The sequence below is a fragment of the Phallusia mammillata genome, chromosome 8, assembly GCF_965637545.1.
Source record: "Phallusia mammillata chromosome 8, kaPhaMamm4.hap1.1, whole genome shotgun sequence".
NCBI classification, from domain to species: Eukaryota; Metazoa; Chordata; class Ascidiacea; order Phlebobranchia; family Ascidiidae; genus Phallusia; species Phallusia mammillata.
Genome location: NC_137259.1, coordinates 12,028,158 through 12,052,431, shown reverse-complemented (window position 1 = coordinate 12,052,431; position 24,274 = coordinate 12,028,158). Strand labels below are relative to the sequence as shown.

Genomic DNA, 24,274 nt, shown 5'->3' with positions numbered 1-24,274 from the left:
AAGTCCGCTAGCTGACAAAATTCGCGTGACCATCAGCAACAAACAGTGCCAAAAATGTTCAGGACAGGGTTAAAACACAACCCAGCTCCCAACACAACAAACACGCGACTTCACAGCAACGAACGTAACCCCATATACGACAGTATCTGTGTTATGGAAACTGTCCGTGCGACGGCGGTTACTTAAAACGTGCCGACGATGGGACATGATCAGGAGGTGTCATGTGCTTGGTAGATAGTGCCACTATTTCTTACCTCCACAACAGTTTGCACAACCCACTGTGGGACCGTCTCACGCAAGGAAACTCCTTCTGTTTTGCCTGCAGCATCCTCGCATAATAACCTGCGTAGTAAACAATAGATGTTAGGAGACAAATGTATCTCTATTTAGAATGTTGGTTATGTATGGTTTTTTGTTTGGAGATGCATTTTTTTTACCAAACGTACAAATCGGTTCATGAAGCAAACCAACAAAATTAATCGATAACTTGCAGTAGTTTTTTTCTTTTATTTTCAAGCAAATTTAACAAACAAATTATTGTGAAAGGCACAAAGTCAACATTTGATCCTTACGAGCTATCGAAGTCAACAGAAGCTAACTTATATGTGATCATATGCATCATTTATAAAAGTTTTGTCAAAATCAAACGTTTTTAAAGAAGAAATAAGTATGACAAAAGTTGTACTGACGATAAAACAGCAATCAAACTACAATTAAACTTTCAAAACAACTTTTCCTGTAGGATGTAGAAGGTGGCTTTACTGTTTACGGCAAAAATATTTTTCTAAAAATTATCAAGGAATCTGATTGATTGGCCGATTAGTTTCCACTAAATCTAGTATGTATTCGGCGCTTCAACGAAACCACCCTTAACTTTCGCACGTTTCGGATGCAAAATGAATTGATAACCTTATTTGATGCAAGTTTTGAGCACACAGCCGTCAGTCAACGGTAAAAAGAAAATCACTGTATGGACGCATTTTAACGTGGAGGAAACCTTAAATTTTTGCTGGTCAACATGTGTTTCGACATGATAACCAATGTACCAAGAAGATGTAATTACATCTTAGACAAAACTCATGATGAGATTAAAAATATCCTGTAATTGCTACATAAAGTCACAACAAATCGAGTCATAAGGAAAAAAACCCAGATAATGCTGCATTCTTTTCTGCTTGCATTTAAACACAAATAGAAACGACCACATAACAAACATAAATGCCTGTGCTGTTAGATAGAATTGTTAGAAATAGTTGCAGAACTTCAAAAAGTAAATAAAATTTCGGGCACAGATTTTTAGCTAATCGGTGTAAAGCCAAATCATGCCTTCAAAATGTCAGATGAGTTCAGTTCAGAATAAGATATTGCAAGTGCACGGATTTGGTATTGCCTTTGAGAACCTGGCGGTTTGGGCTAGTGGCCGAGTTTCATCACATAGCTTATGTCCTACCACAACCACAGCCCGCATATTATACCAATGTTCCACAAAGATTATTCAATGTTTTACACCGACGCTGTCGCGAACTGCTGGAATTTGAAGTACACATGCCACAGGTAGTCTATAATTAGCCGGATGAAATACAGAAGCAAGATAAAAATCTCATTAGAAATTCTGAAATTTGCATTCATTGTATGACCTGTGAATCGCGTGCAATACACCGGACCATGCGGACACGAGAAAATATCGGCTAGAAATTCTTAGTTGCTAAACTGATTTTTAAAGCTTTTCCATAGAATTACGTGACTTGGCAAAATCAAACACGAAACCAGATTTGATTTTAAAACATCCCAAGTAATGGGACAAAAGTCTTTCCAGTTCAGACATTTCTTTCCGTTTAGTTTTTCAAAAATAAACAATATATGTCATGTTGGTTTGAATGGCTTTACCTGAAATGCCGTTTTTAATGGATTTTGATCATTTAGCCTTAGATTAAAAAAGATGACAAAAGTTTTGGATAGCCACAACTGTGTTTTAACTACAACTCAAATAAGGCTGCGTTCACACTCGGGCACCGCGGTAGGTTTTCGCTACTAGGAATGAAACTTTTTGGTAGTATGAACGAAACGTCACCTCCCGAAACCTGGTACGAAAAGAGGTGGTTTCGCACCTAAACGTGGTCGTGAAACCCGTGTCTGAACGACGCAAGGTTCGAAAACCGTGACTGTACGAAGCAAGGCGTGAAACCGAATGCTGCGGTTTGTACGTTGGTTTGTAATAAGTGCTGTCTATTTCGTTACTGAAGTGTACGTTTGCGTGCCTAAAATGAGTGAACGAGGAATACTATGGTCTGAAGAAGAAGTCACAAAATTAATTGTTTGGAGTGCGGAGGAGGTTCAGCTCATGATTTCCATCAACGGCAAAGGGCCATAAGGAGGTGTTTCAAAAAATTGCATTGGGTCTACATGTGTGTAACTCAATGAGTTAAAAAGGAAGTCTTGATTGAGCTGTACACGTCTTCGTTTTTGTTTAATAAGAATCCAAAATAAATTTACACTTGAAAACCTTCCACTTAAATCCATGTTTATTCCTTTTTATGAAAATGAAATGCATTTAAATAAAGTCTACGAACTTTTTCAAGCATGAACTGCACAGTTCATTTAAACTCTAATCTGCCATTGCCGAACATCAAATAAAACTGGCAATAGTAGTAAGTTTTTTCAACAACATCAGGTTTGAAACCACACTTTTGTCTCATCGCGAAACCTGTCTTCAGACGTCAAAACCTGTCGTCCACACCAGCAAAAAACGCGATGCCTAGTCGCGAAAACCGTCTAGTGTGAACGACGTTTTTTGCTCAGTGTGAACGCGCGGGGCATGAACACCAGGTACGAAACCACGGGACGGTGCCTCTGTGTGAACGCAGCCTTAGTCTCCGTCGTGGGTGCCAAGTTTGAAGTACAAAAAGCAACACAGTAAGACCATTGTTACCAATAAAAGGCTATTTAAATATTTGAAGAATCTGTATGGTGCATTGCCGCCCTTAAATAAATACCTGATGATATGAGTTGGGCGATATAAAAGTATAATCTCTTAGCTTCAAACACATTTTTTTCTCGACCGCCCCTTGTGTGCGATCATAGACGCACAGTTTATCACGAAGCGGATTAAAGATTGGAAACCACATAATTCGCCGGTAAGCTTTTTATGTCGTCATATTTGTGGTCGCTTAATGCGATGTCGAGACGGTGGAAAGAGAGTCCAATTGCAAGTGTTATTTTTTATTTGCAAATTTTGTACTAAAGTATGTAAATCTAAACTATAGGAAAATGTTAATTTTGTTGTTCGTAAATTAAATCGTAAAATAGCTAATTGGAAAATATATTTTTTAAAACAAATTTTTATTTTAGTAGACTTTCAGTACATCCTACACCAGGGGTGGGGAACCTTTTTGTTTATAAAGGCCACCGAACGGTTTATCAATAGTCGTTTAGGCCGCATGGACTATTTCCCAGGCCAATGACAGAGGTGTTCAAACTTTGTGACGTACAGAATGGTCGTTTTTCAAATCCCTTGTAGAGTTGTAGCACTTACGGTACAAAATGCAAGCTTTACAAATTAAAACGAAACACGCCGTACTTTTACAAAAAATTACTTAGCTTTCCATGTTACAAAAACGGCACAACTTTGAAAAAAATATTTTGACTCGGAGTTGCGCAAAGTACGGGTTTCGGAAGCTTGTTTGTTGGGGAAACAAACTGTCGTAAATACAGATGTTTAACAAGTGTTTATCATACCAGAAACAAATGCACGCGGCATTACGGGGACGAGACGCCTTGTAAAGGTCAGGCTGTGCAAGCCGACAAACAGCCATTGGCGATAAGAAACTGCTGCAAATGTTTTGGTAAAGACATCGTTTGGTAAGACAGGTTTCTTTGGAGTCCGGACGGATGAAACAAAACCAGTAACACAGCACGAAATTTAACAACGTTAACAGCTGCTGATGGTGTTCTTTAGCGGAGTATATTAAGAAAAAGTAATGTAAACCCAATACAGAAGGATACAAATATAGCTCAAAACCCCTTACGATGTACCATTACAAACAAAGTGACCGAAAAAAACACAACAAAATATCGTATTTTTTTCCAAACATCTTTCTGAATATAAGTTTGCACCCAGTTCTGTTTTTCAACAATAACATCATTCTTTTGCACGAAAACTTGAAACATAGCCTATGAACTTTCCCCTATTAGCAGCGCACTCGCGCAATTGCGCAATGTTGGCACATTTTTAGCAACAAAATCTAATTCATATACATAAGAAAACCTATACGCTTCGCATAAACTGGTGTGCGTCTACAACCTGCCTGCTAACGTTGAGCCTATGCGTTTACCCAGAAAAAATTGCAAGTAAAGTCACAGTAGTACAGTTGGTCGCTCTACTCATATGTTTGAAAGCAAACACACAAAAATCAAATTGTGTTCTCATGAATCGTTATGTTTTTAAAATTTACTTAATGTTTAAGCAGTTTTTTGCTTTTACCTGAACAAGGTTCGTCCCCCAGATTCGCTGAAAATAACAGGAGTGTGACGTGGCACCTTAAAAAACGGATTCCCGCCGGGACCTGGTTTCCGTGGCAACGAAGATTTGCTTGGCGATGATTGACTGCTTGACTCATCCATGTCGTCTGCAACATACCACAAACTGGAAATTAATATTATGTTCAATGTCAGTTTTATTTGGTTAATTTGTATGGAGGAGATGGAAGTGGTTTACAAACGGTTGTCAACAGCTTGTGATAAGGTTGTTTCGTCGAGGATAGGTGACGGGACATATCAGGCATTTAATATTAATATCGTTCGCTTGAAACTAATGATTTAAATCATTGTAAAGTTATATCTTTATTTTCCTAATTAGGTTACAAGTTACAACGTGTTTTCACAGTTTTTTCAATAGAGGCAGTCATGAGAAAAGCTTTGTGTGTTATGGGATCCTTGCGTATACTAAGTTTCGTATGTCCAAGAACATACAGATTTAAAAAAAAATTTTTTCGCTGTTCGGTGTTTTTACAACTATTTAACGACGGATGCGGGCGAGTTACAACTATTCAGAAATGTGGTGGGCGTAAGACCGAAAATGGATTTTGATCTTACAACAAAGAGTGATTTTCTCTATACTGCTCCCATTGACAGAACTATGGGAACACTTCGTCACCTTATTCGCAAAAATGTGGTAACTTCACAATGCAAGTTTCGAGCATACAATATTAAAATGTGATGCCTTAATAAACGCCCCGCCTTACTAGTCAGCGAAAGTATGTTAAATTATACTCGAACAAATATTTACGTTCAAAATAACATTGGGCATTTTTCAACACAAACTAAGGGCGTTTTCGTCAAACATTTTTATTCGACAAATTTTGCGGGAAATTTGACGCAGACTCCTGGAGGAAAAATGTAACTGAACCTGTTTTCAGCTTGGCGTGGCCATACAAAAACGAACGTTCGGTTAGTAGTATTTAAACTAACGCAAGGGGGCAGCACAAATATTTATAAAATCGGTAATTGTGCGAAAAATATGCCTATAAACAGCGTCTTAAGTCCTATCCTCAAAAATCAATGTATGCAAGTCGTTTCATATGCTAAAAAGCTTGGCCCATTTTTCGTAGGTTTCTTCGAAGGGCACGCTTACAAAGCGAAACATAAACAGTAATAAATAAAGGCTATCTTTAAAGTGTCAATATTTTGATAGTGAGCAACAGAAAGTGGTAAACCATTAGAAACCGATATTAAAACTGTGCAAATATTGGCTTTGTTCAAACGTTCTATTTGGCAAAATGCCAACACGTGGTCAGATATTTCACAACATAGCATTGTAAAACAGGGTGATTCTGACTTCAGATTCGGCCATTTTTATGTGGTAACTTTGCATAGTTTTGGGACGAGTTCGGGCCTTTTTGCTTAAATTCTGATTCGGGGAGGGTTTCGGTCTTGTACTTTCGGGTCCGTGCCGCATACCAATCTGTCAAAGCTTTTACTCAAAGAAAAAATGCCCTTTTCAATAACGGATGCTTCCAAAAGTCGGTTGCAAAATATTAGTCCTACGGAACTGAGGGTTTGTAAATATACACTAGTCAGGAGTTGCCAGAAGGCAAAAGCTTCTTAAAGTCGGAAATACGACATAATCCGGTTAAATTATTCATGTTCAAGCTTTGTATACCTACTCCATTAATCTTGTTTCATCTATAGTCCGGAATGTCCATAATTTCGATTTAAGCATGAATGAAAAAACTGTGTAAAACAGCTTTTAGCGATTTGAACAACGATATTCCTGTATTTGTATCACGTGACGTTTCAATGAAAGAATTTGTTCTTACGTGACAAGCAGAACAAATCGCTAAGATTTACCTCTCAGACATAACGCAATGTTTGCTTAGGTTTGGGAATTTATACATGGAAAGCACCAAAGCATATGATCTTATGATGATATGTGGTTTGAGATAGCGAAAGTCCTTTAGACGAACCTTATTTTACATGTGTAGTTGTGACAACGCAAATACGGAGTACACGTCAAGGACATATACTCTTCAAACAGTATTATCAGTCTGGGGTTCTAGGGGAATTCATTAACCTAAAATATACGTTTATATCCGCTTTGGCTACATATAGCGCCCTATAGTGACTTTTTTTTACAAGTGTAAAAAGTAAGTGTAATGTCATAACATACTACATGAAATTGTATTTAAATAAGTCTGATATGCTTCTAAATAGACGAAAATAGACGAAAATAGATCAAATTATTATTCCTGCAAATAAAAGATTTACACTGACAGTCTGCCGCTCGTTTTGAGCATATTTTATACGTAAGTATAAAAACTTTTCTACTGTAATTTGGCAAACAATTTGTGTAATTGAAAATAGGCAAAGATATGATATCACGCTAACTAATATCAAATGTTGGCTTAGTATGGAGTATGTGTAAAGAAACTAGAAGTCGCAAGTGCACAAAACATTCTCATCAACAAAAAAGGGGAACAAATTTGAAAGTACGTGACATACCTTTTTTGGGTGATAAATTTTTTGATGAGTCACCGAACCTATAATTACGTCATAGTGTATTATGAGATATATGATGGTGGTGTAACATGTGTGGTTGTGGGTGGCGGAATAAAACTCGACCGACTTACCCGATTCTGTCGATTTTTCATCTCGCAACACGTGAGTTTCCGGCCAATGTTCCAATAAAGCGCGAAGCAGCAATCCACCGTAGTTGACTGTAAGTAGAAAATAAATAAAAACCTAAACCATGTTCAATGCCCAAAATAAATAAATACAATGGTCATCGTATAGACTACCTCAATTCATACCGGAATCGAGCGAATGTAAAGATTTAATTTTGACAAAGCTTGGAATTTTATGATTTCTCACAAAACATAAGAACACTTTAGTCAATTAGAACACTACATACGGACCTGTTTATAAGTGAAAATACAGCGCAAATAGACGTAAAAAGCGACATGCTTTATCGTTCAAACTTCATGTGGCCCTTTATATCACTGATGATGGCGTAAGCACTTGCCGAAACGTTTGAATAATAAAGCATGTCACATTTTACGTCTATTTGGGCCGTTATTTTTTATCCTTAATCGTACGTTAGTTCTGATGTATAAGTTTTTAATTAAAATGTTCAAGGATTTGACATTTCGTATGCTTTGAGCGTTTAAAGTACGATAGGAAAGGGAGAGGCGCTTGATTTTAATTAAAGTGCGGTAAGGTTTTTTGCACAAACACACATCACTTTATAATTAAAAAATTACATATTGCGCAACCTTGTTCAGAAGCGAAAAATGATTCATTGAAGGATTTGGATCACAGACAACAATTCTGTGTCGAAATCGAACTTTTCGCCAGCTTGACGATTCACAGAATTTTTTTAGGAAAATGTTAATAACCAAACTAGGAAAGTTTCCACTCACTTTTCGTCACCGGGTCTGACTCCTCGAAACCGGGAACATCACGTGCGGTCATCCAAGCAGAAAAACATTCCCGTTCCTCCAGATGAATACTAAGAAGCTGGTTAAAAAAAACTTGCTATAAATCCTCGTTTACTATGACATAGAAAAGATTGGTACAGACTAATATACTTACTCCTAATTTGAGGTCGACACTAAACCAGTTTGGCACATAAAGAATTTTTTCACGATTTTTTACTTCCACGTCGAAGTCCACACAGCCGAGATCCTCAACCGCCTTTGCCTGCAAAGTAAAAAAGTAAAAATTAATGTCGCATAACTGGAGACCGGGTGTAGAAGAAACAGATGCTGACAGACATATTAAGAACACAAACACTGAATTTATTTGAAATTTAATAATGTAGTTTTTCGTCGTGCTTTTGTCAAAATAATTTGCAAGAGCAGAGAATACACCATTGCGAACAAAAACAGAAGGCGCATATGAAATTATTAAACGACAACTCAGTTTGGTGGGCAACAGTGACCTTGGAAATGTTGAAATTCAACTTAAACACGGTTTTAACTCTAAAAATTGCATTCGTCTAGCCATCGGTCAATCGAGAATCGACCTTTCGAGCCTAAAACGCGTCGCGGCCTAATTTAGATTTGATTGCGCCGATATTAGTGGGTGGAAATTTGGAATCGTCGTTTGGGCAGCTGATTTCATAATGATGTTTTTAAGTTTGGAAATTATGCGAAAAATACCGGCACATTAGTCACAAGATTATAAACATCCTCGACAAAAAGCACGTTACGATCCACACTAACAGTCATCAGTACATTAAGATGGTCTGGCGAATATTTCTCCCATGGAAATATCTGATCAAACCTGCCGAAGCATGTTTGAGTAAAAATTTTCTCACAGCACATATTTCGTTTTTCTTTCTCTTACGGATTTTAGAAAAGCCTGACCGGAAAAGTTCTCCGAAAATAATTTCTGTAAAAAAGTTTGGGAAAAGCTTTCGCCAAGAGCCAAAATACCACAACAATAACGAGATGAGAGGTGTTAAAAAACAAAAGCGTATTATTCTTTAAACAAGAATTCAACTCTCCAAAGCCTATCTCTACAGAGGGATTTAGAAATTACGTAGAATAGACTTAATTAACAATAGCGATGCACATTTTTTTTTACAAAAACTCAGGTACAAAACATTTTAGTAAACACAAAATTTTTGGCGATGATTTGCACATATGTCGTGTCCGGCATAATCATTTGCTTAAAGTTCTACTTTATAATAACTGACGTTAGTTAAAAAAAACAAGACTAAAAAAATTGCAAAAGTTTAAGTACGTATTACAGAAGTCAAATCAAAATTCTGTACAGGCAGCAAAAATGGTGGAAAATCATACTAAAAACGCATGTAACACACGAGGGCCAAAATTTGTTTCGAAAAAAATTAAACTTGCTCTAAAATGTCCAGTGGCTGTTGTTTGCTAAAACAGTTATTGGTTGGCCAAATACTCTGATAGTTCTTTTTGTTAGAGCAAAATATGGCTAATATAGTATTAATGTGTATTTTACATAAGAATGTAATATACAATGTACAAAACAATTACATTTTGTTCCTTTGATGTTACCGCTTGACATAAAAACTATATGCAACAATAATCCCATACGAACCAATTTAACTTCGCGACCACCAGAGCACGTTCAACACTCGAGCAAGCTTAGTGCGAGCATCGCTATTTTTGGCAGTGTGTGGAAATAATTGTTAAGTGCAACAGATGCATGGGCGCACCAACCACCGCTAATACGTGACGGGTGTTAACAATATGAAGCCAAACCCAAGTTATGACGTGCAGTCATGTCTTGTTTACGCGACAATCAAAATTCTGCAAAATCATTGTTTAACTGTACTCAAACGCAACTTGTCAATAACTGGGCACATAGGTTTCGTTAAGTGTGCAAAATCAGACATAAATCAAGCCACAAGCTTAATCACACAGTGGTCTTTCTAAACTAATTCACCTATTTATTTCAGTTCTTTAATGTCAAAATATGGTGTCATATCTTTTAAAAGAACTATAGTCCATGTGCATCTATGAATCGTGCTTTTCCGGTTAAGTGGTCAAACAAGTTTTCGACAACTTAGGGAACTTGACACATTATTTTTGGAACATGTACGGCCCAATCTTCCAATGCGGGTTTATAGGAAAAACACACAGGCCCAAAACGAGCGAAAATAAAAATGACCTGTAAAATTAATAGGTCTATATTTTGACAGTGGATAATTTGTGCAAAACGCATGTCAGCACGTAGCACAATTTTTTGACACTGAATAAGCTGCTATTTTAACACAGTCTGGTCTTAACTGGAGTCGCAATGTACACGTGCAAAGCCGCAAGAAGAAATTACAGCACGGAAATTATAGAACACCAGGAGAAAATAGAAAACGCGGGGTTGCAAACCTCAGTATATCACGGTCACGACCTTGCTGTTTATTCTAAATATACTTAGAATGTGTATTCCCAATAATAAACGAGCAGTAACGACTGCACAGTTCGGGTATTATACTAAATTTGGACATTCGTGTTCTGCAAGAACGATGTCTTTAGATCAGTGTATATAAACTCAGACTCTCGCGGACAAAAATATGTGAAAGAATTTTATGAGTACGTGAACGCCCCATAACGTACAAATATATTTTTCAATCTCTGTTTTCAATATTTACATTGAGAGTCCGCCACGGGTTAATCTGGAACGAATATAGTTACAGACCTAAAAAGGGTGGATTGCTTTAGACCAAGGGTGGGCAACCTGCGGCCTGCGGCCCTTCATTAAAGCTTGTGCGGCCCGCAGAGACGCTTGGATTTCAAAAGTACTGGCAAACGAGTCCAATTAGTACATATTTTTGAGCTGATTAATGCGCCTGATGCTAGTTTTCTGCGATCTGGCAAAATGTGGCTAGAATCAAATACGAATTATACTTGTAGTTAAGCATATTTGGTAAGAAACAAAGCAAAATCACTTTGTGTGATGAACAATTTTGACATCTATAATTGGCCCTACAGTAACAAAGGTTGCCCACCCCTGCTTTAGACTCTACAGCAGTGGTTCTTAACCTTTTTATTGTGCCGACGATACTTTTTCACGCTTTTGTCGAACCCATTGATAGGCCATTACTTGTAAGTTTGTTGTTCTAATACAAAACCTGCAATCTTAAAATATTTTGCAAACCTTTGTCGAACTCCTGATTAAGCATTGGCGAACCCCTGGGTTTCGATCGAACCCAGGTTAAGAACCACTGCGCTAAAAGGGTTAAGAGTTGGGCTGGGCTTTCCGGAATTTGTAATGTGTTTGATTCAAGCCTGACACTCGGTCTCATTTGTGCTTAATTTTCCTAACTTTCGGGCCTTATTCGGGCTTTAATTTCAAAAACAAATTCAGGTTCGGCCTTGGTTTCGGCCCTGCTTACAAGTCATATTTTAATAGCAATGATAAAATACATTGTAATTTACCAACTGCGCAACAGCCGAGAACTGGTCCGTCAGAAATCCGTTACCGAGGCACGCAGAAGCACAACATGAAGTTGCGGTTTGGCAAAATTGCAACGAATTCTTATAAGCTGTTGCATCATGTCTCGTGCATTTACTTGAAGCACCTGGACCAGTTTTTTAGGTAAGTTAAAAAGGGACTTATGGTAATTTGCTGTCAGCCAATTATATTCTTTCTTGTTTTAATCGCTAAAACCAATTTAAAGTGCGAAAAATTGGGCTGCCTAAAAAAATACCACAAGAAGAAATATGTCGAATAGAAGATGCTAGAGAAATGTAAAAAAAAGTAATTAACGTATATGCCTAAAACTATTTTGTGTCTACTTAAAAGGCTTAAAATGCAACAACAATTTCTAAAACCGAAATTAAAAAAATTAGCCCAAAGTTTAAATAAATTCGTCTGCAGGCCGCAATACAATAAGTCCATGCATATTAAGTATGCAGACAAACTTGAAGTGACATTGTTCCAACAACAATTCTGCCGAAAAATTCAGATCCCGAAATTCGAGACGACTTAAGTTTAAATTACATTGGGTTACAGTGAAACTATTGGCCTAATGGCATTTGCACGTACGAAACGTCACAAAAGCAGAACAATCGAGTATGTCGTTAAAACTGTCTATAGTGATAATGCGAATACAACCGCCCGACCGCTTTGCCTACCAAACTGCAGTTGTTACGTTAATCTCTGCGCACTCCGTGCTTATTCGCTGTCACGAAGCAGATGTTGGACTCACGTGAACCGCATGATTATTATGCAAACTCACGATAGCTTCAGGAAGAGTATGTGAAGGTATGGGAACAACGCAAGATAGCAAACAAAAATTGCTGCTTAAAAGTTTATCATCCTTCGCAAATCCAACATAAGCGAGCAGCTTAAGCGGTTTTCTGCTGATAGCTGTTTTGCAAGGCGCTAGATCTACTGCAAGATCAAAGTTCGCAGAAAACAACCCGGTTACGCATGTCTAGGGCTGTTACCAAACAAATAATTATTTGATCATTGTAATTTTTTTTATGTTTGGAATATTTATTAAATGTTTTTTCTTCTTGTTTTAAACAATAAAATATTTTACCCTCGTGCGGTAAACCTCTATGTTATATAGGTTCAAAATCAACAAAATTGAACAAATTAGTGACATTTTTTATGACAAGAAGCTTAAAACCGCAGGGATATGTGTTCCAGGCTTATGCACCCATTCTTATGAAACATATTGGACAAAAAACAAGATAATTTCATGTATATTCCAGTATTAACTACCATAAAATGAGGTATCATTTTCTTGTCAATAATGGTAATTCACTCCGAAAATGCAAATATTTTTGGCCAATAAACAGAAGAGCTGCAGCATGTCTCCACTAAAATATCATTCCGAGTAAAAAATTTTAAAGATTTAAGTGCCGATCTAATGACAAAGAGCACATTCACAATGCGAGTTTTATACTTTAAGGCAGTGGTTCTCAAACTTTTTTTGTTGCGCCGCCCCTGGACAAGTTTTTCTGGACTTGCGACGCACCAGCAAATAAAAGTTAATGAGGGAACTTATTATTAAAGTTGTATTTATTGATACAACAACAAAAAGCCACGAAACGGAACTATTCTGCGACGCCCTTGGAAAACTGAAACGACGAACAAGAGCGTCACGACGCACAGTTTGAGAACTACTGCTTTAAGGTTTTACAAACACTCTTTTTTAGTATTTAGTATTGCCTATTGGCCCTTCGTCTTTGCTATTTTAAATTATTTGTCTACTGTATTGGATTTAAAACAAAAAAAAGTTTAGAATATTTGCCAAATTAATAACCAAATATTTTGTTTGTTTGTTTTAAAAACACACAAGCTCTGCTGCGTAAAGTACGATCGCAGATTTTGGCTCATGACCAAAATTCTCTTTTTCAATATCACTTTCTTATTCCACAGAAATCTTGTGAGTCGTTTTTATCACTCAAACACAGTGGTTCTCAACCTTTTTTCTTTTGTGGCCCATTTTCATTGCTCAAAAATTCTGTGGCCCAGTACATTTTTATGAAAGAAAAACAACAACTATAAAATAGGTTCAGAAAAATGCAGAACATATTTCAAACAGAATATAAGTTCAAAATAACTTAAATGCAAAAAAAATCATAAAACAGCACTTTCCCTTCTTTAATCAAGCACTTTCAGTTATGACCGAGTAATTGGACGATGGATATGCTGCTATCTGGCTTTATTGTAATCCCAAAGTAGTTTAATACATCATAAACATAAAGTGTTGCAGAAACTCAAAGTAACTTTATACCGTAAATCAGTGGTTCTCAAACTCGGTTTTCGGGGCCGCATGCGGCTCCCAACTACTAATTTTGCGGCTCGCACCAGACCTCAGAAAACCACCAACCATTGCTATTTTAGCTTTCAAAGTCATCTTCTTTAGTGATTTTCTCAAGGTTTCTTTTTTTGCGGCTCCCTACACACTTAAAAAATACCATTTGGCCCCGACAATAAAAAAGTTTGAGAACCACTGCCGTAAATAGTTAAATACAAATTACTTTACATCCGTTCGCAATTTCTCCGCAAGCGATAATTTTTGTAAAACTGAGTGTCCACAAATGAAAGCAAATTCTTAAAAACAGCTTTCTATTTGATTGGTCTGTGGCCGTAATCAAAATGCTTCCATGGCCCAGAACCGCTGCTCTAACATGTTGGTTTTGGATTTGTACTTTTGTGAAAAAAATTATGAAGTGAGGTTCAGCATCAGCACCTGAAGTGTCAAATCGGACGCGAAAATTTGTTTCAAACCTCAAACACTCACCATGAGCACATCCCACAATACCACGCGGTTGTGTGTGTCTTGTGTGAGAATGTGACGTTTATCAGAGAGCACTTTGTATTGAGTGATACATGCAGCACCTAAAAACAAACACAATTTAGTCAGACGCCTTAAAATTTTCATTTAAATGCAGTGGTTTTCCAGCGAACAACCTTAACTTTGCCCATTAGCGGTCCACTTGGCCTAATCGAATCAATCAATATTTTATCGAGGGCGACGAAAAACGCCAAACCACAAAAAAAACTTTAAAGCAAAAACAGAACACAGTTAATTGTCGAACACAGTTTGCCCCAGAGTTGTCAACGGGCCTGAAATTGGAGCCCGAAACCCGGTCCGAACCCGAATCGTTTTCGACAAGCCCGTTTGGGCCCGAAAGTCTGATTGGCAAGTTTACACATTGAAAAGATCAGAAAAGACCGAGACCAAGGCTATGTTTAGCTGGTTAAATTTACTTTAAAAAAATACTGACTTTATTTTTTTTGAATGAAATCAGGCCCGAATCAAGCCCATTTTTTTTCATGAAAGCTAAGTCCGAATCCGGACCGACTTACAACTCTAGTTTGGCCAGTCCGTTTCTAGTTTTTCACGGGGTTCGAACCCAGGACGCTCCCGGGGACGCATCCCGATCAAGGCTTTTTAAGTTTGTATATGGGTCAGGCGCAACATTTCAAAAAGACCAACACTGACACCCAGCAGAGGCGTTTAAACGTAGTTGACTACTGCCACCTAGCGGAAACTATTGTCAATCCAATTCTGTTTGAGCCAAAAACCTCTGAATTTGAGTAGAAAGTAAAACCACCAGCTTTCCTAATACACCTAATATTTTTACTGTTATATATAAACTTTTATATGGAGCTTTTTTCACTCATATGTTTTTCAACAATTTGATTTTTGTTCATAGCTTTCTACCTGGGATTGAATAACACGGTTTCTCTGAATAAGGTTTTTCGTCGTCGAAAAGTCGATCTTGTATCTCACTTCCTTCCATATTTTCAACGTCTACTTTATCACTCTCAGGTTTCACAGGCCACGAATGCACAGAGGAGTTGGTTGTGGCGCAGTATATTCGCTCCGGTGTCGACTTGCCGTCTAGTTGCAACTGAGAAGACGAATGATTTTGACAAACTTATTAATCACTGCAACCGAAGTTTATAGAAATTTCATAAAAATGTGAACATTTTTTTATTGGAGGGAATGTATTATCTGGTTAGAAGGGGACTAAGTTTTTGATTACAATAAAGAGTTGCCTTTGGCAGTATACTATTTGTCTTATTTCGGCAAGACATGTGTTACGACATAAACTTGGTTCGTGTGCCATACTACGGGTATCGAAGTTTAGATAAATCTTTTCTGCATTTTTCTATTTGTTGCTATACAGCGTATCCGTACGAATACTACCGTGGCATACGTATAAGCGTGCACCGAACTGAAGTACAAAAATTATGATCCAATTTTGATGACAGGGTTTATCAAACAGGGGCGCGTTAACCCATGATGTGGTCACGTGATTACGCAACGCTTTGTCAGCTACTGAGCCGAGAAATGTGGAAGTGTTACGTTTTTATTTTGGTACCGTTATTTGACATTAAAGGGAAGGGGCTCTACGACAGGGGTGTCCAAAGTGCGGCCCGCGGGCCAAATGCGGCCCCCGGCGGCTTTTCGCGTGGCCCGCGGCTATTGTTTTCAAATTGTGTTGCATATGGCCTCCATAGTTTGGATTAAGTTTTTGGGTTTTGGCGACTTGTGAGTTCACGCAAAAGCTTTCCATGGAACTTTACCGGTAAAAAGAAAGTGTACATGATGCTGACGCAACAAAATCCAACAATTTCCCGCATATTTGGGTTCTAATTCTAAAAAAACGTTGGCCCGCGGGCGTCTTAACCTGGTAAAAATTGGCCCCCATTAAAAAAAGTTTGGACACCCCTGCTCTACGAGGCTTGGAAGCGGGCAATTGGTATTGAGCTGGGGTTGTGTTAAGAATGCGCGGCTTGTCTTGTATCGTTTTTACTCTTTTCTTTGATGCAAGTTTAAATGGGTACTGACAGCCCGTTATTGCACCAGAACCAAGAAGAGGCATATCAGAAGCACGTGAGGCTTGGCAAACGCAGCACGTCTAACTTGCTTCATTAAAGGTTGTGCGGCCCGCAGAGACGCTTGGATTTCAGAGACGCTTGGAAGTACTGGCAAAGGAGTTCAATTATTTCATATTTTTGAGCTGATTAATGCGCCTGATGCTAGTTTTCTGCGACCTGGCAAAATGTGGCTAGGATCAAATACGAAACATACTTGTAGTTAATAGGGATGTGCCAAAACTGCAAATGTTCTGTTTGGTCGAGCACCGAGCATCTCACGTTAATGCTCGGTGCTCGGCCGAGCACGCTCGGTGCATTATGACGTCACAAAAAATCCCCTTTCTACGTTTTAGCTCTACTAGGTCTCTTACGTCACCAGCGGTGTATTAAGCTGTACAGGCCTCGGAAGTACACGTTTTTTCACCACCTAATACATTTGAAAAATCATTTGTTTTTGCACCCTTTCGAACACTAATTACGTATCTTAGCAGGGCATGAATATGCAAATTTAACGCTCGGGTCAGTTTGTGCAACTGCTCGGCCGAGCACCGAGCATTAAAAACAGCGATGCTCGGTACCGAGTACTCGGGTTCTGGCTCGGCTCGGCGCATCCCTAGTAGTTAAGCATATTTGGTAAGAAATCAAGCAAAAATCACTTTGTGTTGTACACATGTGCGGCCCGCGATCCAATTTTGACATTTATAATTGGCCCTACAGTAACAAACGTTGCCCACCCCTGTAGCTAAACAATTAATCAGGTCACATGCATTATTGGCGTGAGTGACTCTCGCTATAGAGGCATTACGTATATAGTGAGGATGTATAGTAATCAATTATCGATTGTTCTGTCATAAGTGTCAGTTGTTCGGACGTAAACGCATCGCTCAAACTCATTTGCTAACTCCTATTTTCACGTATCAGGGAGTGTTTGCGATCACTGTCAAGTCACATGAGTTTTGTTATAATGTTATGTGATACATGCACAAGAAGGACCGATATTCACATAACCTTTTAACTTTGCAAATCAATTTTTGAATAATAAAACTAAAATGAAAACGGATTTAAATCTGAGATTATTTAATGGTTCCTATCAGGGTTTTTTTAAGGTTTGGTTTGGGTGACCGCTAAGTAGTTTTAAGATACCGCAAGTGTTTCATTTAAATACCAAAATATCGTAGGCTATATTCGTATTATCGACAAGACATAGCGAGAAACAACCATTACTTTTCTACTGTAGTTGCAAGTCCAAATTTTGGGAAACCGCTGGAGAAAAACACCTTAAAAAACACTGGTTCCTATATATATTAACGCGCAAATAACAGGAGAAAGGTTGACAAAGAACTATGCTTGAAGGAACATGGGAACAATACGTTTGATCGGGTAATTGCAAATTAAAGCTTCCGATTTTAGCTCATTAAATTTTAATTAAACATGGGTTGGTTGAATTTTTTTTCAATCTTTTAACTCAAACTTCATCACCAATTAAGCATTCCCGAGCCCAAATGTGTGTCACTATTTTGCTGTGACCAACACGCGCGAAAAAATCAAACCTACTTTTTTGTCGGCAACTCTGCATATGGATTTGGTACCACAATCAATCTTCACGTAATAAACTTTTTTATATACATCTCGCGGGCCTATCTATAGAGGAGTGATACTGAATTGTCAGTCTCTCTCAAGCATTCACTTCCGCAAGGCGAGCGCTTTACCAAAAGACAGGAGCTCGAACCATCTACACCAGGGGTCGGCAATATTATAGAGTAGAGACGTTGCGTGCCAACCACTATAGTCAAAATGATAATGACTTGTAATGGTTAGTGGTTCGAGTCAGCTGATTATCAAGCAAAAATGATGCAGAGTCATGTATGTAAGCTGGGCCTTCATGTTAACCAGCGATCACAGTATGAGAGTAATACCAAGGGTGAAATATCACCCTGCCTTTACAAAAGCTGTGTTACCAATATGACCTATTTGTTTTTGAAAATACAATGCACCAACAGGGACATATAAAAGTACATACGTGGCCTTGCATTAAAAAACAATAGAGATAAAAATAAAATAAATACCCTTAAAACCGGGGCGGACTCCTCACAGACGACATAACTGTTGCAATCCGGGTGTCGAAAGTCGCTGCACATAACCCGACCATCCCTGCCAGATGAATAAACACAACCGAACGATGAAGGGGAATCAAAAACCGTTGTCAACGTCCAAACACCTTCTCTGTGAATGGGCAGGGTTGCCAAGCAACGTTGTTGCCCTAGCGACCATAGTTTGATTGTCCCGTCCGAACTTCCAGACAGAAGCTGAAAGCAGAAAAACTGATTGTTGTTTTAAGGGGTTCGAACCCAGGACGCTTTAGGGGTCGAATCCCGATCAGGATTTCTGTATGTGGGTTAGGCGCGCCGGACCAAGTGTACATAGCACACTAGTGTCGGCGATTGATTTTAATTGCGTCGCGAAAATTCGTTGTATTTTCGAACAGCACTTAAACAAAAACGTCGCCGATCCCTGCTTTTGGGCTTCAGAGTGAAACGGAAGAGTGCATAAAACACCAAAACTCCACTTTGATCTTATGTGTTATCTACACTACACCAGTCCTTTGTGTTACATTTGTGTACTTCTAGCCGGCGAAAGGTGACGGCGCCGCAACACAAAAAGCTTGGAAAACACTACTTTTAAAGTCTGCGTAATATTTTTTTAATATTGTAATACTAGCTAGGTAACGAAGAAAGTACTGTATATACAAACAAATCTACATGAACGTACACACGCAAGATTGTAAGATTTTTACAAATAAAAAAATCAGGTGTGGTATGCGTTATATGAAATGTTTATTGCTGTTGCTTGCATAATATTTTCACAGCACAGTCAACGTTTTTGTACATTCTTACGTGGGTGCCATCACGGGTTATGAGCAGCGCTTTCACGTTGTCTGTGTGTCCCTTCAACTTCATGCGTTTCTCGCAAGTTCGCGGGTCCCACACACGTATTACTCGCTCAGTAGATCCAGCGGCCAGCACCGTACCCGGATCGTTCATCGCTACACTGTATATCGAGTTTTTACATCCGCTCACATTCGAAGCTGTAAATTGAATTGTTGTTGTTAGTCCGGTAGGGTAGAAACTGCATTTTACGTTTTGTTAATTTATTATAGTACGCTTATAGGAAAACAACTACATTAACGGCTGTAGTATTGCACACTGAAGTTTGAAAACTTTAACATAAGATATTGGTGTTGTTTAAAACAAAAAATATTTAATGTTGTAATAAAACTCCGTGGCGACAAAGTTTGAAAGTCTGTGCCCCCTGCAATAATAAAACATTACAGAGTGCTATTCGATAAAATGTGTATGCCGTAAATATTTATCAGCGCGCATTTTACGACTTTGCGTTCGGGAAAAACACTCAACAAACCGCAAAATATTGACAGTTAATGGTCGCGGTGCACTGCACAGACAGAGTCGTCAATGCGAAACGAACGCACAGGTAAATGATTGCAGAGGGAATGACTTTGCATTTGACAATTTACCGTAAAAAAACTGGGTGCGTGATATTACAATTTACCACCTAGTTCATTGATGTTGAAAACAACCTCACATGGGCCACCAGACTGTGAAAAAACACGTGGGCGAAAAGCGGAACAACAACCAAAACCCAACAGCGTAAAATTTGTGGAGTCATCACAAATCGGGGCAAAAATGCAAACACTGCTTCTTTACCTACGACCGTCCAACCTCAACAAAAACTCAAATAACGATGCAAGCCACAATATTAACCTTACTTGTAACGGTGTTATGTGTGGTTGTAAGTGATGTGAGTGTGTTAACATCCCAGATAAATATTTGCCGATCCAACCCAGCACTTGCAACATGTTCCTTGTCCCTGGCATAAGCAAGAGAGCGTACATAGTCCTTGTGCGTTCTTAAAGTGGACATGCAGAATTTTCTGTGTGCGTTCCACACTTTTACAGTTGTGTCCGAAGATGCTGATATCACTGCAAAAAATGTGATGTTGGAACTTAAACCACATATACTTCAAATAACAATCAAAAACTGTGTTTGACATGTAGTTTTGTGTCTATATACATATTATATATATGTAACATTTGAAATAACATTATGTTTAGCCTTTTTGCATTGTATTTTTGAGAAAAAAAAGTGACAATGCAATGTAAAAAATGTGAAATTGCTATTTGGTACATTGTTCAATACAGATTTATGTAAAAAGCTATGTCAGATATGTATACTGACACCAAACTCACATGTTCGTCCATTGCAGCATAGAACAATATCATTCACCCAATCAGTATGGTGTTCCATGGAAGCAACATACGGGTCTGCTTCTTGCTGGTTTTTGGATTCTGTGTTCCATACTCTTATGATCGAGTCTCTACCACCAGTGTACAATCGATTGTTTGTAGGATCAACCTGGTTTGGTTAAGACAAATAATATTTTTGTTATTTTATTAAATCATTTAACAGTTGTTATACTTTACCTGCAAGGCATTCACCCCAGATCGGTTGTATTTTTCTACAACATCCCGAATGACATATGAAACCTATTTAAAGAACATTATTATCATAAACAAGCAACAAACATCCAAGAATAACAAATATTTCAGCCAACGATTAGACAAAACTGTGTACAAACATATGAGTTAAGAGAACACCTGTAAAACAGCTAATTCTTCAATGATAATCAAGTAAGATTTTTTTAACATGCGCAGTTAGATCATGTAAAGTTTTTGGCAAACATGACACTTTTATGAGGTACACAACCTAAATGTACCACATTGTGTTTCAAAACTTGGAAAGTTACCTGAATTTTTTTTCTTGAAGCAGCCAAGTCCCTTCTGGGGTGCATTCTAGCCGTGTAGTCAAGTTAAAGTTACACAAATGACATCAGTCATATCAATAGATAAAATTGTATAAATTTTTAGATGTCAAGATTACTTATGATCTGGAAACACCATAGTTAGAACACAAAGTATGTCTGACAAATTCACACTGGTATGGAATGGCAGAAAAAATGCCACAATTGTAACTAAAATGTTGCAAAAACCTGATGTATAAAAGTCTCAATGTGTGTTCTCAAAAACTGAAATAATGCTTACACAATACAAAACAAACAAAACAATTATATAATTAATGAAAAATTGGCAATGAGAAAAATGCAAAGAATAAAATCCGCAATCAAATATTTAAGAACTTACATCACCACTGAAAGAAGTATGTTGATGAAAAACACTTTTTGATATAGCACAATTGAGACTCTTGATGTATTTGCATTCATGGAACATTTTGTGTTTACAAGCTGAATGTCAAGCAATAAAAATATTCAAAACACAGTGAACTTTAACATTATGGGGTACTGTACTGACTGCAAATATCCCTTTCGTAGTGGTTTGTTTCCCTAGTAACAACTTTACGATCAAACTTGAACTATCACAGGCAAGAATTAAACACATGAAGGATGATCTCAACTACCCAAACTGTCATTTTTTCGAATTCTAAAATAGGCATTTTTGGTGGCAAGAAAAACAAACAAATCTAAAATGACTTTCCATAATGTACATGTTTGGTGGGTATCATAATATTTTATACAAATCCCTGTGCAGAGTATTAACTTTTAATTATTGTACCAGCAACAGTAATTTTTTTGTCTTAGAAAATCCCTTCATAAAATATGTTTTAATACGTTTAATTGGTAAGCGATATCATCAACCAATGGAGTTACTAGATAAAAAAAACATTACAACTTTGTCAATAAGAAATTAAGAAATTAGTGATATTCATGGAATAACATTTTGTAGTACAGGTGAACCCAGTTATTCACATAGTTTTAGTTAATTGCACAAAAAGCTTGACCAATTGGTTATGCTATTTTCTGGCTTCATCTGTACTCAAAACAGAAAGATATGCAACTTATCAAGTATCAGACCACTGCTTTAGAGAGCACATACAAAAATACTTATGCTTCAGGATTTTCTTCTGTTTCTGTGAGGGGACGTTTGCAATGTGGAAGAAGGTGCCCTCGAACTCTTCTTGCATAAATGCAATACAAAACATAGCCTATACACACAGCAAGAGAGGATAGCATAACTAAGATACCAAACTGTTTCGGGTATGGCAATGCAAGGACAAGGATATACTGTATCATGTCCATAAGATTGTTAAGAGACATTTGGACACCATTTACAATGCCCCGCTCAGATTCAGCAACATTTTCCTGTATAAGTTGAGTAATGGTAAGGTCGAAACCCCACAAGCCAACACGAGCCAAAATTATTCCCGCCATGAGCAATGAAACTGAAAGATAAGATGATGGTGGACTGGTACCTTCCTGACATTTTAGGAACAGGTCTGAACCGATCTTCTGTTGGGGTTGTACAGTTGAATTACTTAGAATGCTCTTGGTTGTTAGTACCATTGTGGTATTCAAAACACTGACATTCATTGAAGTTGGCAAAGTGGTCACAACAGGAATTGAAAGAGTAGTATTTGGTATGGAATCTTGGTGTGGTTGATTTGCAGGTAGTAAATAAAAGGGACTTCCAGCTACAAATACAGATGCAATGCACATTCCCAATGTAAGGGTTTGAAACACGGCATTAAAAAGTCCGGTTCTAACAAGACCCAACTTTTGCCTCATTATAGGAAATATAAATGTAGCTATGATACCAGTAACAGCTGCTGCTGCAAGAAGAATACCAACCATAAACTCACTGAAACACTGACTGTATGCATAGGTGGTGGTAATGTAGCCAAAACCTAATACAGTCAAATATAAAAATGAAAAACCAAGACAAGGCAGTGCTATTGGTTGAGCTATGTAAGACTTCCAGCCATCTTTTACAGTGAAAATGAAACCAAACATTTTCATAATCACTGACTGTTTTGGTTTCTTTTCTTTGGGTTTGTCTGGTTTTGTTTCTTTTGCATCATTTTCAGTGTTTTCATCACCATCTGTGGCATGAAGTTCAACCATCTCATGATCATCAGCCTGCTCACCATCTTGTGATGCTTTCTGGGACAAGGCTGGAGTTCGATCGTAAACCTTTTTTAGAAGCAAGTATTCAATACACATTGAACATGCATTCCAACAAGTGATGAAGATGGCCCCACCAAAAAGGTCAGCAACAGCCATAATTTGTCCACAAGCCATCGGGGCCAGTATCTTAGTTGACAAATCAATTCTTCTCACCATAGAGTTTAACTCAGCCAACATGTCCTTTTTACCTTGAGCCACCACAACAATCCAATCTTTTTGTATGATGATTCCTGTAGCAACACTAGCAAGTTGACTGATTGCGCCAAGTACAATAGCACCAATTTCGACACCAATAATGTATGATGCATTCTTATCTCCAAACTGGAAGTTTACCAACAACAGTATTGCACAGAGTATCACTGCTAGATTTTGAATCACTAATGACACCCTTGCAGCATGTAAGCGTGGAGTTTGGTCAATCCAATCACCAACCAATGGCCCAAATAGCAAAACACAACATGTTAAAGTTAGACCATAGGCTGCTGATAAAATTAATGATGTTGGATCCAGTTCAAACAAAAACAAAGGAATTGCAAAGTGCCACATTCTGTCTCCCCATGATGAGAAAAAATGTCCAGCATATATTAGCACTCCTGTTGATACCATATTTTATTAAAAACTACTTGCTTTGTGCTGTTTTGTTAGTTTGCTACATAAAGACATAAAATAGATTTCAGAACAAACCCAATACAAACAGAAATATTAATTTATACACAAACAAATCTATTAAAAACAAAACCTCCTGAGTCCTGAAGGCAAAGTAGCAATGAGCCAATTTCAGTCCTACAGCGCCCTTAGTGAAATGTACCGATTAAAAGGTGCAAATGTTATTAAGCCCCATTATGTGATCTCCAAACGCGACATTTTCTCAGTTTTGGTCACTGGCATGGCACTGCTTTGC

At 37.9% G+C, this 24,274-nt stretch overlaps 2 protein-coding genes across 2 annotated transcripts in view; both read right to left on the bottom strand.

Annotated features, from left to right (window-relative positions):
- LOC145204234 (WD repeat-containing protein 48-like) overlaps positions 1–21,285 on the bottom strand; it is a 26,852-nt gene extending 5,567 nt beyond the window's left edge. The window contains exons 1-13 of the mRNA XM_080076718.1: positions 21,142–21,285; positions 20,819–20,881; positions 20,585–20,750; positions 20,105–20,317; positions 19,215–19,405; positions 18,387–18,626; positions 15,158–15,347; positions 14,231–14,328; positions 8,086–8,193; positions 7,914–8,010; positions 7,125–7,211; positions 4,481–4,625; positions 255–342 (exon numbers count right to left, since the gene is read on the bottom strand). Coding sequence (XP_079932844.1) covers positions 255–342; positions 4,481–4,625; positions 7,125–7,211; positions 7,914–8,010; positions 8,086–8,193; positions 14,231–14,328; positions 15,158–15,347; positions 18,387–18,626; positions 19,215–19,405; positions 20,105–20,317; positions 20,585–20,750; positions 20,819–20,881; positions 21,142–21,186 — 1,731 coding nt within the window. The 5' untranslated portion in view covers positions 21,187–21,285. The remainder of the gene's footprint in view (positions 1–254; positions 343–4,480; positions 4,626–7,124; positions 7,212–7,913; positions 8,011–8,085; positions 8,194–14,230; positions 14,329–15,157; positions 15,348–18,386; positions 18,627–19,214; positions 19,406–20,104; positions 20,318–20,584; positions 20,751–20,818; positions 20,882–21,141) is intronic.
- On the bottom strand, positions 21,282–24,274 carry LOC145204235 (ferroportin-like). The gene has a single exon (XM_080076719.1). The coding sequence runs from the start codon at positions 23,977–23,979 to the stop codon at positions 22,294–22,296; it is 1,686 nt and encodes a 561-aa protein (XP_079932845.1). The 5' UTR covers positions 23,980–24,274; the 3' UTR covers positions 21,282–22,293.

What these genes read in the sequence shown, in the direction of transcription:
- LOC145204235 (XM_080076719.1), bottom strand. Translation starts at nt 23,979, where the DNA reads ATGGTATCAACAGGAGTGCTAATATATGCTGGACATTTTTTCTCATCA.